Source organism: Drosophila kikkawai, chromosome 3R (genome assembly GCF_030179895.1).
Source record: "Drosophila kikkawai strain 14028-0561.14 chromosome 3R, DkikHiC1v2, whole genome shotgun sequence".
NCBI classification, from domain to species: Eukaryota; Metazoa; Arthropoda; class Insecta; order Diptera; family Drosophilidae; genus Drosophila; species Drosophila kikkawai.
Genome location: NC_091731.1, coordinates 33,694,439 through 33,712,121, shown reverse-complemented (window position 1 = coordinate 33,712,121; position 17,683 = coordinate 33,694,439). Strand labels below are relative to the sequence as shown.

Sequence of the window (17,683 nt, the reverse complement as noted above, 5' to 3'; positions counted from 1 at the left end):
ATATATTATTTTTTGTATATTTTATGGGTTTTTTAATTTTAAAAATTATCTCTACCCTTATAGATAATTTTAAAGCTTCCTTTTTATTTATTTCGACTATCTTTCGCAGTGGCCACTGTATCTAATTTCCATTGCAGACGAGATTGCATATACCCAGCTATCACATTTCATATATTTTGTAATTTTTTTTTTATGTCTGCAACATGGAAATGCATTACCTCCTTCTCTTGCTGCCCAAAATACCGATAAGGAAAATTCGATTTAAATGTTTTTATTTATTATTTCATTTTGTATTTATTTTTTTCGGGTGCGTTTATTGGTATTGTAAGCCTGGGAAAATTATGAAAAATCAACCACACCCCAATGCCTGAACAAAAAGGAGAAAATTTGGCTAAAGAGAAATGAAAGTATAATATTTTTGATTCGATTTGATTTGGTTTTCAGTTCAGTGCAAGATGGAAACCCATTTCGAGTTTGATTCGTCGCTTGAGGTGCCAACTTTGCCATTTCAAGTGTTGTTTTTTTTTATTTTCCCTGCCATGACCACTCACTCTCCTATTTGCATTGATTTATCTCGTCTTTGTCTTTGTTTTGGCCTACTGCAGTTTTTCTTTTTTTCGGATTTCATTTCGCTTTGGGAAAAGTTCAATCAAATGATAGGCGAAACAAATGAAGGGGCGTGACCGAATGGAAGGGCGGTATGGGATTGCCAGACTTAATCAATAACCAGAAGCAACGCCAAAACCAAGAAATATATCCAAATTTATTTATTTTTTATATATTTAAAATTGAATTTCAGGTGTTGGGGGCCCACCACCACCACCACCACAGCCAAAGCCAGTTTTGTTTATGGGAAAAACGTGAGACGAGACTATTGCACGAAAACTGTGTACGTCTCTCGTCTATTTACTTTTGGCATTATTATTATTATTTTTGCATTTATTTGCGCATTTTGGGCAGCGTCTAATTTATTGAGAGAGGTGTGGCCCCCATCACAGCCGAAATAACAGCTATCGCAATCAAATTATCGAAAATACAAATCTCTATGACAGTTGGAAGCGAGCCTGGGGAATCGCACGGGCAGGTACTGGGAAATAAAGTCGAAAAAATAAATAAATTCGACAAGTGGCGGCGGCGCCCAGAACTTTTTTTTTTCTAATTCACCGATTAATTGCGATTCGCAAATCGCAGTTATATGCCATTTGCTTGGAGGCCAAAACAATCGGAAGAAGAAACTGACTTAGAGTTGAGGTCTGATTTGCATTCAAATGCAGATGAGATAACCAACGGAGGGTCGAAGAAATAACAGAAATGAGATCAGATCAAAGATCGGAGATTGGAGTAGAGCAGAGCGAAGTTTGACCAAAGAGAAATATCGACAAACATCGAAAATCATCAACATACGACAGCTGCTTGGAGACAAATCTAATTTTAGCAGCCTCGAAATATGAATAGCAGATATAAAGCAGTGGGGAGCATAAGTATAAAGTCAGTCTTGAAATTTGATGGGAAAGAAATTAAAATATTAAAAAATATTAATGTGATGGTTATCGATTACTTTAAACATTTGTTTTATTTCGATAAAATTGTTTCAGATATTGTTATAAAATGTAATTTGTAAATTAATTATATTTTATTCATAATAATTAAATGAGACAATGATTATAATCAATATTTTTAATAATCGATAATTAATCGAAAAAATCGATTACCTTTCGATTGAAACTTGCAGCTTGAAATATTTTCCTAGAAAATAGAAATTACCAAGTTGATAAATTACATTATCAATTATATACATTTTGAAATTAAACTAGTTATCGATCTATTTTTTGTTTTCTCATCTATTACGCCTTACACCTCTGCCGCGCACTGTCACTGGCCCGCTCTGTATTTGCATAAATTAAACTAATTGGGCGCCAAAGCAAAGTCACCGCAAATGAATTTACATAAACCGATGGAGATGGCGACCGACGAAGAGGGGGCCTTATACAGAGGTGGCGAGGAATTGGCCGGTAAAGGGGATCCACAATATTGAACTCGTAGTGGAACAACAGCTCATTGCTGTTGTATTTGCTTTGGCTGTGTGGCAATCGCCAAAGCACAGAGAAGACCGAGAGACAGAAATTGAAACATTTCACATTTTTAATTTGTACGTGATAGGGCAAATAGTTTGCCACTTGATGGTTGCCGTTGGCCTCTTCCCTCTGTACTCTCTAAACAATCCCTCCATTTTTGTGGCACGGAAAATTATGCAGCACACAAATCAGCTCCAGTTTTTCCTCCGAGCTTTCCCCCCCCTCAGCTACAATCGTTGCATGCTAACGTGGCAGCAGCGGCAGACAAATCGACTCTTTTCCGTCTGGCAGCACTTAGCACGTGATTGAAAATTGCCCGGGAATGAAGTGATTGGGTTCCAAGAAGTAAAATAGTTTAGTTTTCCCCTTCATCTCTCTCTCACTCCCTCTCTGCAGTTCTGATTGGCTGCAATTCATTTGATTTTCCTTCAGGCGAATACAAAATATTTCTTTGGACAAACAATTTGCGGAACTTTGCTCTTTTGTCTGCAATTTTCGTTTGTTGTTTTCTTTGTCTTTTGACATTAAAGGCAAAAATGTACAAATTAGTGTGAAATTAAGGCCAAAACCAAATAGAAAATAGAGCTAATGTAAATACAGTCTAGAAGAATATAGAGAAAACTATAGTCCTAGTCGTCGATCTCGGGATTGTGCATCCATTGAAGGCGTCGCAAGTAGGCAAATGCCACCATCCAGAAGTAAATGCTGGAAACTAAATTAATATTAAATATTTAATTATATTCAAAAATAAAAAATACTCACCTAATGTCACACAGGAAGGGATGACTTCGAATACGCAAAAATGGCAACTCAAAGCATAGTCAATGAGAAAGGCAGTGCAGAAGATCAGGTGAAAGATATTCGCTCCCAGATAGATGACCACCAGGATTTCGATCTGCTGCAGGATATGCAAGGGGATCAGAGAGTAGTCACAAAAAGGCAGATCACATACCCAGAAACAGCTCATCAGCAGAAAAAGGGACCCAATTAAATGCAGCATATAGGCAAAACGACCGATCAAAAGTAGACGACTCCCTGCAGATGGAAGATATAGGGTTTCTCAAGTAAAGTGCATAATCGAATCCAATAGGTGAGCTTACCTCCGCTTACCTTCGCCCACCATTAAGCCAAGGACCGCCGTAAACATTTCAAAGATCGCCAGGAAGAAACATCCCGCTCGCAAGTCTACACAGCAGCAGCACGACTTTAGCCTTCGTCCCCGACATTTCATCTCTCGACTGACAGCTGGACGAAGGCCTCCCCCAAAACGATCTTAACAAAACCGAAAATGATTAGTACTTGACCTTAGACCATCATCAGCTCTTCACAAGTAGTGGAAAATAATATCCGAATCACCATATTCTTGAATATTTATTATATTTGCTTCTGGAAGAATCTACAAAAATATATTTAGAAAATATATTCTCATTTAAAACCCCCCAATATTTGGCTACCAAAGAGCCAATTCGACAACACTTTTCGTTTGTGGTTTTTTTTTTCCGACCATTTCAAGGTCAGAGTCAGCTGCTCGGAACATGTGATAATGTTTGGTATTCTAATTCGAAACGCCTTTGTCTTGGGTGCTCAACTCAACTCAACTCGGCCCATTCAATTTGACAGCCGTCGGACGGAAGCGACGCCGCCTATAAATTACAGCATTCATCGGACTTGGAATCGGACTGAGTTTCTGATTCTTTGGCTTCAGTTTCGGTTTTGGACATATCCAGCTGGCTGGCCCTGCACTTCAGTTGAACTCCATTCAAGTCCAGACAGGAAGAGCGGGCACAGCCCACTAAACCAATGAGTATCGATTGTTCCTATGACAGACAGGCATATATACGCTATATAGATGGAGATGACAGGAGGCGGATCCGACTTGTGAGTCAGTTGAAAGATCTTGAAACGATTGTCTGGTTAAATACACAAATTTGTTCATTATGCCACACCAAATTTATAATTTAATACCCTAACTTTATCGATATTTTATAGAAAAGTTTGTATATAAATATAATTAATATAAATACTTAAAATTTGTGCGTATAATATATAAGAAAATTCGATAATTTTGCTGGAAAAAATCCATTAAATAAATAAATGGATATCGATATATCGGAGTTATATTTCAACATTTACAAAAAAAATATTGAAAAAGTATAAACGATATACAAACCCGATAAATGCAATAATTTAATCGATTAACTTCTTGACCCTCAGACCAACTAAAAATCTCATTCACCAAGTTTCTCAATTAAAAAACGATTAAATGCGAGTGTCTAAGATGTGATAATAATTTATAATTACTCTGTGCTCCATAAATTCGATGCCCAAATTAAATAGGTGCATAAAAACAATATTTCTTTTCATAAACAAACCATATACGATGGCTGACTTTATTGTATCACATTGTGAACCGCATAAGGAAGGGTAGTGTACTTTTGCGATCGTTAAAATCGAGATCGCATTCGTTCTATAATATCGAAAGAAGGTCCGAGAAAGAAGGCCCCCGCACGTGTTCCGGCCAAAATAATAGGCAGTGGTGGTGGCAGAGGCGGAAAGGCCAACGCATTTGGGCCATTAAAATTCATTAGCCGTGCACATCTCGATCTGGAGTGCGAGATCCGATCAATAAGCAAACAATAAAGAGCTCGGCCAGCTGCTGCTGCTGCTGGCTTGGCAATATAAAATTCGAATTAAAATTCATATATTGCCCAAATTAGCAGAATCTCGAAATTATTATTGATGGGGTTGAGGTTACGAGGGGCCATTTTGTGGGTGGAATGTACGTACGGTTTGGTTAATTAACCTTTTCAAATTGAATTTCCTTACCGCCGCCTGTAATTGCTGCTTTAAAAAAATAAATTACAAATTTCGCCCCGTTTTGGTGATTAGCAAAAACCGATGACTAATTTTAAGAAAAAAAGGGAACAAAGCTGCTATGACGAGACATTCAGTCTGCTTTGTTTACGTTATATAATCGAAGCCAAGGTGTAAATAAACAACGTATTGTTATAGCATTTCTAATGACAGAAAAAAAGTGAGTTCAAGTCCCACAACCAGATAAGGTTTTTCTTGCTTTTTTTATAATTCGAAACTCAAGCAGATAAGTTGAAATTCCACACATGAGCCAATGGCACTCCCACTCACTCACTCCCCCCTGCGGGGTTGATAAGAGCCAGGGAGAGCGTTGTGGAAATAAAATTAAAATTAAAATAAATGCTAATAAAAGCTGGACAAAAAAAAAAAAAGAGAGACTCTGAAACACAAAACAAAATCTATTCAATGTCAAGGTCAGCTGAGACCGAGACAACAAATAAATTCGACTGTTTTGTCTCTTGAAGTTTCTTCTCTCACTCTCTTTCTTATTGCCGTTTTTGCACATTTTCTGTTTGCTTTCGTTTTCGTTTTCTTAATATTTTTCGTTGTTGTTTTTATTTTTTTCTTGTATTTTTTATACCCTTGCAGGGTATTATAATTTCAGTCAGAAGTTTGCAACGCAGTGAAGGAGACATTTCCGACCCTATAAAGTATATATATTCTTGATCAGCATCAACAGCCGAGTCGATCTAGCCATGTCCGTCTGTCCGTCTGTCTGTCTGTCCGTCTGTCCGTCTGTCTGTCTGTCCGTCTGTCCGTCTGTCTGTCTGTCTGTTTCTACGCAAACTAGTCCCTCAGTTTTAAAGCTATCTGAATGAAACTTTGCATATAGTCTTCTATATGCTCTCACTGCTATATATGTCGGAACGGGCCGGATCGGACGACTATATCATATAGCTGCCATACAAATGTTCGATATATTTTTCGAAAAAAAATTATACCTTTGCTGTTTTTCAACATTTTTGCACCATTTTTTAGATATGGCCGTTTTATATTATTTCAGAATTTTGGTAAAAATTTTATGAAAATCGGACGACTATATGATATAGCTGCCATAGGAACGGTCGAGAAATAAATAGGAAAAAAAATTATAGCTTCGTTGTTTTTCAACGTATGTTTATCTACTCTGAGATATAAGCTTTTTTTATTATTCTAGAATTATGGTATAAATTTCATAAAAATCGGACAACTATATCATATAGCTGCCATATAAACCGATCGGTAGATGTAGAGAAAATGTAAAACTGTAACTGTCAAACTTTAAACATAATAAGTATAGGTAACATGTAATGAAACTCTGTTTTGTGAGTGTTTTCAGCATTTAAATCTATAATATAAACCTCAAAACCAATCTGCAAGGGTATACAAACTTCGGCGTGCCGAAGTTAGCTTCCTTTCTTGTTTTTGTTTTATATTGAGCATTGTTGATAACTTTATTTGCTTTGGCTGTAGGCAGTAACAAGCAGCAAGAAAAAAAAAAAAAAAAAGAATACCAAAAATTCTCAGCACCCCGTGCCGAAAAAAAACAACAACAAATAAAGCAACTCAGCTTGACGGAATTAAATTAAATTTTATTTGTTTTAATTTTATAATTTTGTACGTTGGCTTTCGTTCGTAAGCTCTTAAGATATTTAAACAAATTTCGTTTTACTTTATGTGGGCAATGACGTCAGAGAGATTGTGAAAATGGATTATGAAAAAGAAAAAAGAAATTGTGGGTAAACATTCAAAAAGTAAACAAAGGAAATGGCATGAAAATATATTTTAAAATATTAAAAATAAACTAAATTTTACATTTTAATGTACTTTTTAAATAGTTTCCAGCTGTATACAGCTTGAACCTCTTGGGAATTATAGCGTTTACTTTTGCTTTTTCAATGATTTCTAAGTAAAAATTAATTTGACTTTAAATAAATTTGAAACTAAAATATTTTTAGTTGAAGACCTTGTCTCATTATATTGAGCGTGCACTGTTTCTGTTATCGAAATAAAACTAAAAAGTCACGTAATAATAATGCATATTTTTACTCGTGTTTATATATTCGATTAGTCAGAGCTCCCTGGCGAAATGTTACGTGGCTTAGAGCCAATTTATACTTTAGAGTGGGGAAATCCTTATCACCAAAGCCATCCGGCTTGAATTCGAGCTCCAAGGAATTTCCGCTCGCTTGTCATATGCAATTTCCAAGCTGTCATCGAATTTACATTTTTATTTAGAGTGAGATGGAATTCGCATTCGTATTTATATTGCGCTTATCTATCTTTTTCTATGATATATTTACTTATATATTTTTTCTTGTCTGTCTATTTTACTTTTAGCTCCACATCTGGCTGCAATGGGATCTTTTCACGTCGCCTGGACTTTACGTCGTTCAATTTGCTGCCAAAGACTCGTTTGAATTCTTATCAAGTCAAGGTGAGTTATGTCCATGAATAAATATCTTTGAATATATATATATCTTTGCATATATATATGTTCATTCACTGCTACTCCGCTTATTAGTATTCACTCATTGAGAAACCGCTAAGTTTGTGCCTGACTTTGCTTTCTTGGAAGGAAACACAAACAAAAATCTGCCTGACTTGGCAAACTTGCAATTGGATATGCCTTAGGAGGAGGGAGGAGATGGGGGAGGGACTGTTTACTGGATTAGATAATTTCCAGCTGGTCTGCTCTGGAGGCTGGCTGGCTGAGCTAGAATTCTTGGGAAGAAGCGATCTAAAAATGCAGCTAAGAAAAATACAAATATTCATTGTCTAAGCTGTTTTTTCAGTCACATGAGAGGCAGCAGTTTTAGCTAGGAAAATAAGCTGAGAAGTGGGAAAACAGGTCAGGTTTTCTTTATAAGAGTTTTTGACAGATGTGAAAAATATTTAATCAAAATAAAATAGTCAAGATATTATTAATAAGAGTTTTGGTTAGCTTTTTCTTATTAACAAATTTTGCTTAATCTTATTTAAAATTAATTAAATTATTTTTAAGTCTAAAATGAACTTACCTATTCATTTCTTTCGGTGTATTGGGATCATCGATTGTGAATGAGTGCATTGGAAGCCAATCAAGAGGAAAAAGTCTTTGGTCTGCCTGCTTATCTTTCAATCTTGCCGCCTCTCATTCAATCGTTTTTATTTTTCCTCTTATTTTCTTTTTACTTTATTTTATATATCCCCTTTGGAATTGTTTTGGATTTCTGTTTACACTTGGTGTAATGCCAACGCAGGCAATTTCAGGGGCGTGGGTGTTGAGTATAAGAAAGGGGGTATCATTGAGGGCTCAAGTGTAAAATGATTTTCACTGAAAAAAGAAAAGCACTTGAAAATAAATATCAAACAATAAATCTATTACAAAATGAGGTCGTTAAGTATTTAAATAATTTATTCCCGAGTCTTGTTTATAAACCCTAACTATTTCTAGAAAAATTCCTAGAAATACACTCATTATTTTCTGTGCATTTCGAAGGAAGGAGGATGCCTACTTAAGCCCTTCAAACTGCACAATTGTTATGGATTATATATAGGCTCCTTTGTGTAATGTTGCTTCGATTGATATGATTGGGTTTGCGGTTGAAGCTGAATCTGTGGCTGTGGCTGTGGCGGCGAGTGTATTGAACCGAGCAAACCAAATGAACCGAGTGTAAACCCCTTTTGAAGCCGCAGTCTGAACCCGACTATTCGGGCTTCGGGGGATTGTTTTCAAGTGGCAATTAGCGAGCCTCCTCCAAGGCGAACTGCTCTCCGTTTTGTGGTTTTGTGTGGAGTCGAGCGGCGGATCTCTTCTCTGGTCAGCAGAACTCATGAAATCATAACGCACTCGCATCCAAGAGATGCAGAAATCCTTGGAGTGCGCCCCTGAATATTTCATAAGTATCAGACGGAAAGGGAGAGGGATTTTCGCAGGCACTGTCTCTGCCCTTCTCACCTGTCTCCCAGGACTTTGAATATGTTTTGCGTGTGGCCAAAATTGTAGCTGGTATCTCTGTATATGTATCTGTATCTCTATCTGTAGCTGCAGCTGCTCCCCCAAGGAGAAAAAGCCTGAGAGTGTGAGTGAGAAAGCATTGTCTGGCAAGCGAATTGCTTTTAAAAACTTTACAATTCAATCTGTTTGTTGTTGTTGCCAGCATTTGTGCTGCTCCTTTTTGGCATGCATTCCGAATTGCATTTCGTATTGAATTTATAAATATTTAATGCCATTCAAAATGCCATGCAACCCCAGAATTGAGAATCCAGAGAACCCAAACTCGAACCCGAAACCTCAAACCTAAAACCAAGGCAACGCGTTGGCGTATTAAATTCTTTTCTGTCTAGGATTTGTTGGCTTAAAGAACTGGAACAACTGAAGACGAAAAATGCAGGCAAGAAAAGTTTTCAAAGTTTTTCGATTGGACTATCCTCTGGCTCCTCTGGTTGTTTGCCCCAAGGCTTTCCCTAAGCCCAAAGCCAAACAAGGCGGATCAAATCGAAAGAAAAACCGGTTGGATTCTCTCTGTTCGTCATAATTAACACAAGTCAACTTGTTAATCATCAAGCAATTTGAGCAATGAGTCCCGAAAGGGTTGTTGCCTTTGGCTTGGTTGATTTTTTAATCAGCATATCATAGACTCGAGAGGGTTAACCCAAACCCTAACCCCCTCATCTTATCTTCCAATCAGCTGTCGACATTTCGGCCGTCAAGGGATTTGTGTCAAAAAATAAATGCTAAAAAAAGAGGCAGAGAGACGAGCACCATAATTATGATTAACAGAACGCCGGGGATTGAACTTCAATTCGGACTCAGTCCGCACATCTGCTAATTGTTTCATCTCTTCCTTAATCCTTTTTTATTTTCTTGTTAATATTATATTCAAAGGGGTGTGTCCAATGATTCAGTTGAGAGATCTGCTCTGTTTTCTTATATTTTGGGTGCCGTTTTTATATGCCAATCAATCTTTGTCTTTCGGGCGAAGCGAATTCTTTTGCAGAGCAAACTTTAAGCAAGAAAATAAGTTTTTTTATATAAATGATTGATGAGCAAAACGCCACATGTTGGTGTCTGTATTCCTGTGTCTGTGTCTGCAATCGCAGTCTGAAATTTCAATTTTGAATAGAAATAAATAAATGTTCCTCTAAACCTTTGAGATAATTCTTTATTTATTTTTATTATTTTCTCGCAATTTTCAACTGACATTACAGGGCATTTCCTTTGGCACTCGTTGGCGGAAATTTTCCCGAGTTTGTTGTCAAAGTCAGAAGTAAAAGTAGAAGAACGTCAGGCACTCTCATTGGTTTTTGATTTCCGCTTTTGCTGACACTCTTTAGAAGATAGTTTTTCGATTGAAAGGAAGTCTTGGGACATAATGGATACTATTGCTTTATGGGAAACCATTTATAATATTTTTAAAAGATATCTAGAAAATATTTATTAAAGAGTATCCTAAGTTTCGTTTCCTTAATTTCCTTTCAATTTATATTTTTTCTGAACTCTGAAGGGGCGACACTTCCACAGATTGATGGCTGCACATTCTCTGCCTCCAAAGTGTTTTCAGTTCGTTCTTTGCAAGTGTCAGCGAATTTTTTTTGAACTGAAAATTCCACTGGAATGGTGAACAAAAAAATTCAGTTGATGGGGCGCCACTGGACAGGCCCAAAAATTTATGCAGTCTACAAAAGCCGTGCTCAAAGGAGCAGCAATAAAAATATAAAAAAAGTGTGGCATATGCTACAACAAACACTATATAGTCGGGACATTGCAGTACAAATTCCATGCGGATTTAAATTTTTATTAAAGCCAGTAAATTTATGCACAAGTTCTCTACGTCTCAGACTTGTCTACGCCCACTCAGGTACGAGTGGTGGCATTGCTTCGGGCCATGTTTGCCAAAGTTGTTGCCATTGAGCGCGGATGTTGCTGATGGAGTTTGGCTGATGCTGCTGCTGCTGCTGCTGTTGATGCTGATTCTACTGCCTGGGCAGGCAGTTCCATCCAGTCCCTTCTTCTCGAGGACTGATGTACGTCGCTTGACTGCCTTAAACATGACATTTATTGTAACTGTCTTTCGGGGCTGCCTTCCCGCCACATTACCCGCTTTTGGCCCCCCGAGCTTTGTCACACGTTGATGTGGCTAATGCAGAGAGAGGAAATTTGGGTAAATTTTGTAATAGAAATACTGAAAAGGGAAAGGAAACTAAAATTTTAGTGTTTTCTGTATGTCAAGGGTCAATGTTTAATGGTTTTTATGAAAGAGGGCTGGGAAGTAATATCAATCTATCGATACTTCTTCGATACTTAAGGCAAAAATTTATGTATAAATCGATATTGTGGCATTCAATGGTTATTCTGCTTCATATATTGATTAACTATTATCGATAAAGTGGTATAAATAAAATTTATATAAGTAATTATCGAATATTTACCGATTAATAACAATACTTTACGTTAAATTCGATATATTTCGATAATTATAACTTCGATATACCTGTTTACTATTAAAGTAACCTTTTCTATATTTTTAATATTTTTTTTTTCTGTGCAATTGCTGATGCTTTTGCTGCCGGAGGCGGAGATGTTGCTGTTGTCATTTAAGCATTTGATATGCATTGTGGTATGTCTGTCTGCGTTTGTACTTATACTATACTATATAGTTGATCCACGGGTGTGTGTATATGTGTATGTTTTTGCCAGACGGCGCCAAACGTCGACAGTCATTGTCATGGCAACATGTTGCAGACACCGTTGCTGCAGTGGCTGCTGCAAGCACACAACTCCACTCCATTTGTAGCACTCTCTCTCTGTCTGCTCAACCCCTTTTGCTTATCAACCATTTATTTCAATTTCTGCACTTTTGCGTGGTGCAAATTGCACAAAATTTGCTCAAGTGCCTCCAAAGTGCGCAATGAAAATGAATAATTATGTTTGTGCTGGCTTTTGTATATGTATTTCTATCCAAGTTTCTTGGCCCCCGTGGTTGTCGGTTGCTAAGCTTAATTAAATGCCTTCGAGGCAGTGACAAAAACATATTTCTAATAAGCATAAGATGCAGATACAGTAAGGGGGAAATTTACAGGAGCATATTGTGGGTTTTAAAAGGAGAAATGAAAGGGATTTTATAATATTTTAAGATATAATTGATGTATTTATATATATCAGTATTATTTAGGAGACTTATTTATTTTGTTTTCTTCAAAACAGGTCAGCCAAACCTTAATCTTAATGAAAAATATTTTAAATAGGACTTTATAAAATTCAAAACTATTTAATTTATTCATATTCTAACTTAATTATTCACATTTCTTTACCTAAACTTAGTTAGTTAACTTACAAAACCCCACCTATTACAACATTAACCGCATTTGTGTCTTGTCTTGTCTCTGATCCCCAAACACAGTTCATTGACCCAATCGGCTTAGAGGTCCTTTTTCGGTAGCCAATTTGGAATGGCATTTTGTGGGGAAAATTTAATTTCAATTTTCTCATCAACTTATTGCGGTTATGTCTCTTTCGCTCTCGTTCCATCCATCCCACTTCTCTTTCTGTATATATTTAGGTGATTTTCCCGCATTTCCCGTCGTTAAGTTTTGCCGCCTGGCTGAGACAGGCACAGGATAATGTCGGCGCCGTCCTTGGACAGACTAAGACGAAGACATGTCCTGACAGACATTGAGAATGATTGAAAGAGAGGGGCTCCGAGTGGAGAGAAGACAGAAGACACACAGTAGTAGTAGACCCAGCGACCGACATTGAAATGTTGTTGAACTTGCCTTGGTTTTCTGCCGCCATAAACAGCGTAAACCAAATGTCAACCTGGCGGAGCAGAGAGGATTAGGGGCAACAGGTAACCAAGTAGGGAGGAAAGGTGGGGCCCAACCAAGAGACATCTCAACAAAAGTCCCGCGTTCTTCTGTCCTGCCTGTCATCTCATATTGAGTATTTACTTTTATCACATCGATTAGCTCTTTGTGGCTGTAAGATGTACAGTGGAGCTAAGGGGAGGAAATTGTATTAAAATAAAACGAAGGAAGGAGATCTAGAGTGAAGAATTCGAGAGTTTAATAAAGTAACTAAAAATGGGAAATGTACAAAAATTATTATAGTATATGAAAATGTGTAAAATATTAAAAAAATTGTTGAACAAGTTCTGTAAAATTTTGAAAATTTTCAAATTTTTATTTATTTAAAGTCATTCTATATATTTCTTAGTATTTTATTTTTCACTAGTCCTCACACCACAGTGAACTCTCGTTGGTCGCGTTAATTACAACCGCAAATGCTAAAAAAGGCGCGCATTAAACAAATTTAAAATGCATTGACTTTTGATGTTAACGAGCACGCATACACTTGTACATACACGCACATTTATTTAACCTAAAAAAAATAACACAAACACTTGAAAGTCTGCCCACACTTGCAGAGATCACAAAAATTAAATAAAAAATACAACAAAAAAATGTCAGCGTCATTTGCATTCAACAATTAAGCATTTGTTTACAATCGACAACAATAATAGCAATAACAGTCGAGTGAGAAAATCAGCAGTGTATATATACTATATATACGCCTGATCTCTTGTCTCTTTCTTCGCTTGAGTTAATCTCACACCCACAAAACATCAACTTTGTCTCGCGTCTCAAATTTTATGATTTCATTTAGATTTATCGCACACACACACGAAAAGTTGTACAAATACAAATGGACATATGCTATATGTGTATAAAAACAAAAGTGTGGCTTTGTTTATAAGGTACAGTGAGTGCTAGATGAAGGGAATCAATCAAAATTAAATTTCTTTATATTTTCAGAGATATTTAAAGATATTAAACAATTGTTTCAAGTATAAGCTAACCCTTAAATTGTATTAAATATTATTAAAAAAATCTTACGTTCAATTTAAAGAGCATTTACTGTACTCAGTTTACTTAAGCAATGGAGGTGTTGGAGCCCCAAGTCCAAATCGAGGCCTTTATGAACATAAAAATCGAAAATGTTTAAAATGTTTAAATGGCTAAAAGTGCAGCAAGGTCAATGAGTTAACTGACATTTCAATTCAGCTTCCACTTAAATCTCACAAGTTTATTTAATGGCATGGTTTTAAAAGCCCCTAAAGTTTAAAATTTGAACTTCAAATTTCACAGATACTAAAAATTAATCTAATCACATTTGTCAATATGTTTTCCTAGTCAATTTTAATTTTAAATATTTATTTATTCAATTCAACTTAATTGATTGTTTGTCTAAAATACATTTCTAAAATTCCGTTAAGCTATGGAGGCAGAAAATAAGTACATATTATATTTAAATGGCTTTTTTAGTTAGAGACAAAAGAGTAATTTAAATATTTGTCAACCTGATTACGCCATTTAATCTGTGTAAATTTAATTAACTTTGACAAAATAAATATGTTTATAAACTCATGCATTTCGCAGACTTTAATTCTTATTTTATTATTCATTGAGGGCTTTTCTGCTTAACATTTAAAATCCATTTCGTTTGCCATTATGATGTACGAAAATATTTCATATATTTATCACTTATTTTCGCCAACAATTTTCCGCATTTCTCTGGCATTGTTTTCTCGCTCGAAAGTTAATTGAAATTTTTAAGGCTCGGCCTGGAATTATTTTTCGTTGTACTGACGTGTATGTTGCAGTTGCAATTGCAGCTGCCGTTGTGCCACTGAACCGCAACGGGTTGCAATTTTGTTTGGTGTTTTTTCGTTTTTTTTATTTTCGCTTCTTTTCCTCTTCTTTTTTTTTAACGCTTCATTTGCCTTGAAGAGAGAGAAATTGGCCAAATGTATGGGGGGGAGAAATAAAATGAAACCGTTGAGGATGAGGTGCAGTCTGCAGTCTGGAAATGTAATTTATATGTACATTATTTTACTTTATTTTATTTCATTTGTTTGAGTGAATTTCGGGGATTGTTTGCCTTCGAGCCCGGACAATTGAGCTGGGGGAACAGACAACTTTGACTGGCTGTATGACAGCTGCCTGACTGACATAATGTCCGTTGCTCGATGCTAATGACGATCATCACCACGGCAATCATCGTTATCATTATAGTCATCATCATCATCTTCGTCGTCGTTGAGCGTTTTCAAGTGTCAGAGATGTCGAGAGCCAAGCGCAACTGCAGTCTAATTGTGCGCTGTGGAATATCAATCAAGTAAAGCTTATTGAAAATTATTGTAATTCGGAGGCACCAGATTCATTTAATAGATATGCATTTCGAGAAGAACAATTTTATCGAGATAAAAATAGGTTTTGAAATATAAAGAAATATTTGAATATTCGAGTTGACGATATAAATAAATATCGATATTTTCGATAAATTAAGATGGATAATATATAAACTACATGAAAATATAATTTTGAAATATGAAATAATCGTTTTCCATATCTTATATGTCATTTAAAACTGAAAATATCCAAAAAGCTGATATTTTATGTATAAAAATATCGATTTTATCGATAAATGATCACACCAAAATGAAAAATTTAGTTAATTTGAACATTTTCAAATGCTCTCTCCTAATATATTACTCATTTATCAATACATTTCCCATCCCTAATGCAATCGTCCCTCTTCTGAGCTTCGCAAAAACATTTTAATTGAATCGATTTCATTGCTGGCGATGACATAATTCCTAAAACCGCTCTACACCCTCAAGTTTGTTGCCAGACTGAATGCGAGACACCTACTACTACATCACCCCCATTTCGGGCCTATAAATCTCCTTAGTTCAGCTTTAGTTTTGCTGGGGGTTTTAATGTACCATGTTGTTCGATGTTTTCCCATTTGACTTTGATTTATGTTACATTTTTCTCTCGTAATTGTTAGCTGGTTTTCCATGTCAACATATGTGTGAGCGAAATTCAATTAAAATTTTCTTCAAGTTTGAAAACTTTTTCTCTCGTTCTTTTTGATTTTTTTTCGTTTGGGGCGTGGTCACGCTTGAGGGCATCAAATTAATGTTTCTTTAGTTTTATTTGTGTTAATGAAAATAAATTGCTTAATTTGTTTAGTTTGCAGCAGCAGCAGCAGTAGCAGCTTGCACATTGAAAAATTCAAAGTAATTTTTTTCGAGGGGGCATGCAAAAATAAATTTAATGTTTTTCGGCTGTCATGACGACGACAACAAACAAACCGAAAACAGACGAACAAAAACAACAAGGCCAGTTGGCGCATAAACAAAAGGTAAATGGAAAACGTTAATTATGCATTTAAAACACTTAAATTGCAGTTGAATTCAGGGCCTTTACAAATTTTATGAATTAACTAGGTGAAGGGTGTGAAGTCATCTCTGTGGGGGGGATAATCCTTAAATATTAAATTATAGTGATAGTTTTTCGTTTAAAGAAAATCCCCACGATAACCTCTATGATCGTTGACTGGCTCTAGCTTATGGCCAAATAATCGAACGATATTTCTGAGCTGCTTCTGAGCCGGGAAAATGCTTTTTATCGCCCATTCCCATGCAGCACGACAGGGACAACGTCATTATCCTTGTTCGCCTCATCTCGTTTTATCCGATGTGCGCTGAAATTACCAATTTCTGGCCATAAAATCAAAGAGAGAACAAGTTGGCTATTGTGTCTCCCTTCCCAACTCGTATTTTTTGCTTTTTTTGTTATCCCTTAAACTTGCAACATTTGCTGCTCACTTTGGTGGTGTTGCAGTCATAACGGTTCTTAAGCTGACTTTATGTTGGCCATTATCCAAGTGAACTTGCCAAGGACTTGCATCCTCAATGGGTTTTCGTGGGGGGTTTCGATTTACACTTTGTGGATTTTTATTTTTAGACTTTTGGGGGGTTTTTTATTTTATTTTTGGTTCGGCAAATGGTTGTTATTATTATACTCTAAGGTTTTATGGTAATTTTTCAAGTTTCTACATAATTTTTAAATATTTTAAAATCTATATATAAATTCTAAAATATTTTTAAACCTATTTCAGAGCATTTTAAGCATAGAACCCCCTTCTCCTTGTTAATTTTCTCTTGGCCTGACTTTATCAAATTTTTTGGTCAAATTTTTATGCTTCTTTTGGCGGTTTTTCGGCGTCTGTCTACAAAGTTGCCAATTAGGCGAAAACTTTTTAATAACAGCAGCTGGTTGCAGTGGCAGCAGCAGTAGCCTGAACTTAACTCCATTTCCACTTCCATTTCCCTTTTCCTTTTCCCTTTTATCAGTTTTTGTGTTGCCTGCTTTCGTCCAGCCACTGACCTCGTTCAATTGAGCAATTGTTGTTTTTATTTTATTTTTTACATATACCTTAAATATACATATATATATTTTTTTTTCTTACTGCCACTCCGCTTCGTTGAGCAGTTCGTCCGTATTCCAACACCTGTCGTACAACAAAAAGCTAAAAAGAAAGAAGAAAGACCTCTGAAAATGCGCTTTGAACCTGAAAATGGACAAGGAGCAGCATTGCCAAGGAAGGTCAGAAGGGAAACCAATCAATTTTATGACAAAGCCTCGTCTCTCGCCCGCCCTCTCTCTTCTCTTGACTTTATACCAACGAAATTCCAAATTTAAATATCAAATATTTACGGCAAAAAAGGGAAAGGAATATCAACTTTTATTGCCCAAGACCCCGGCTATTTATTGTCTGTGTGTGCAGCAGGTTCAGACACCTTACCGTATTTATTTTTTATTCTCCTTCGATATTAAATTGTGTCTACCCCGAATGCCATAAAATCCCACTTAAAGCTGAAGCTCTTTCCCCCAAAAACTGAGATTTTTCCCACGCATATATA

General features: G+C 36.1%; 2 protein-coding genes across 7 annotated transcripts in view; one reads left to right on the top strand and one right to left on the bottom strand.

The window, feature by feature from the left end:
• Positions 1-17,683, top strand: part of LOC108073711 (hdc homolog, cell cycle regulator) — a 93,612-nt gene that overhangs the window by 32,279 nt on the left and 43,650 nt on the right. The window contains exon 2 of the mRNA XM_017165446.3: positions 7,269-7,365. Within this exon, the coding sequence (XP_017020935.1) occupies positions 7,269-7,365 (97 nt within the window). The remainder of the gene's footprint in view (positions 1-7,268; positions 7,366-17,683) is intronic.
• Positions 2,522-4,989, bottom strand: LOC108073712 (uncharacterized). 6 transcript variants are annotated; one of them, XR_011445084.1, is made up of 5 exons: positions 4,863-4,984; positions 3,176-3,471; positions 3,028-3,110; positions 2,838-2,970; positions 2,522-2,780 (listed from the first exon to the last, which is right to left on the bottom strand). XR_011445084.1 is itself a non-coding variant. In XM_070286305.1 (5 exons), the coding sequence occupies exons 2-5, from the start codon at positions 3,304-3,306 to the stop codon at positions 2,677-2,679; spliced, it is 444 nt and encodes a 147-aa protein (XP_070142406.1). In that variant the 5' UTR covers positions 3,307-3,471; positions 4,863-4,989; the 3' UTR covers positions 2,522-2,676. The 6 variants fall into 6 exon arrangements, 5 of the variants coding, with proteins under 5 accessions (XP_070142406.1, XP_070142408.1, XP_070142407.1 ...); XM_070286305.1 differs by having other exon boundaries at positions 2,838-2,973; positions 3,186-3,471; positions 4,863-4,989; XM_070286307.1 differs by having other exon boundaries at positions 2,838-2,973; positions 4,863-4,982.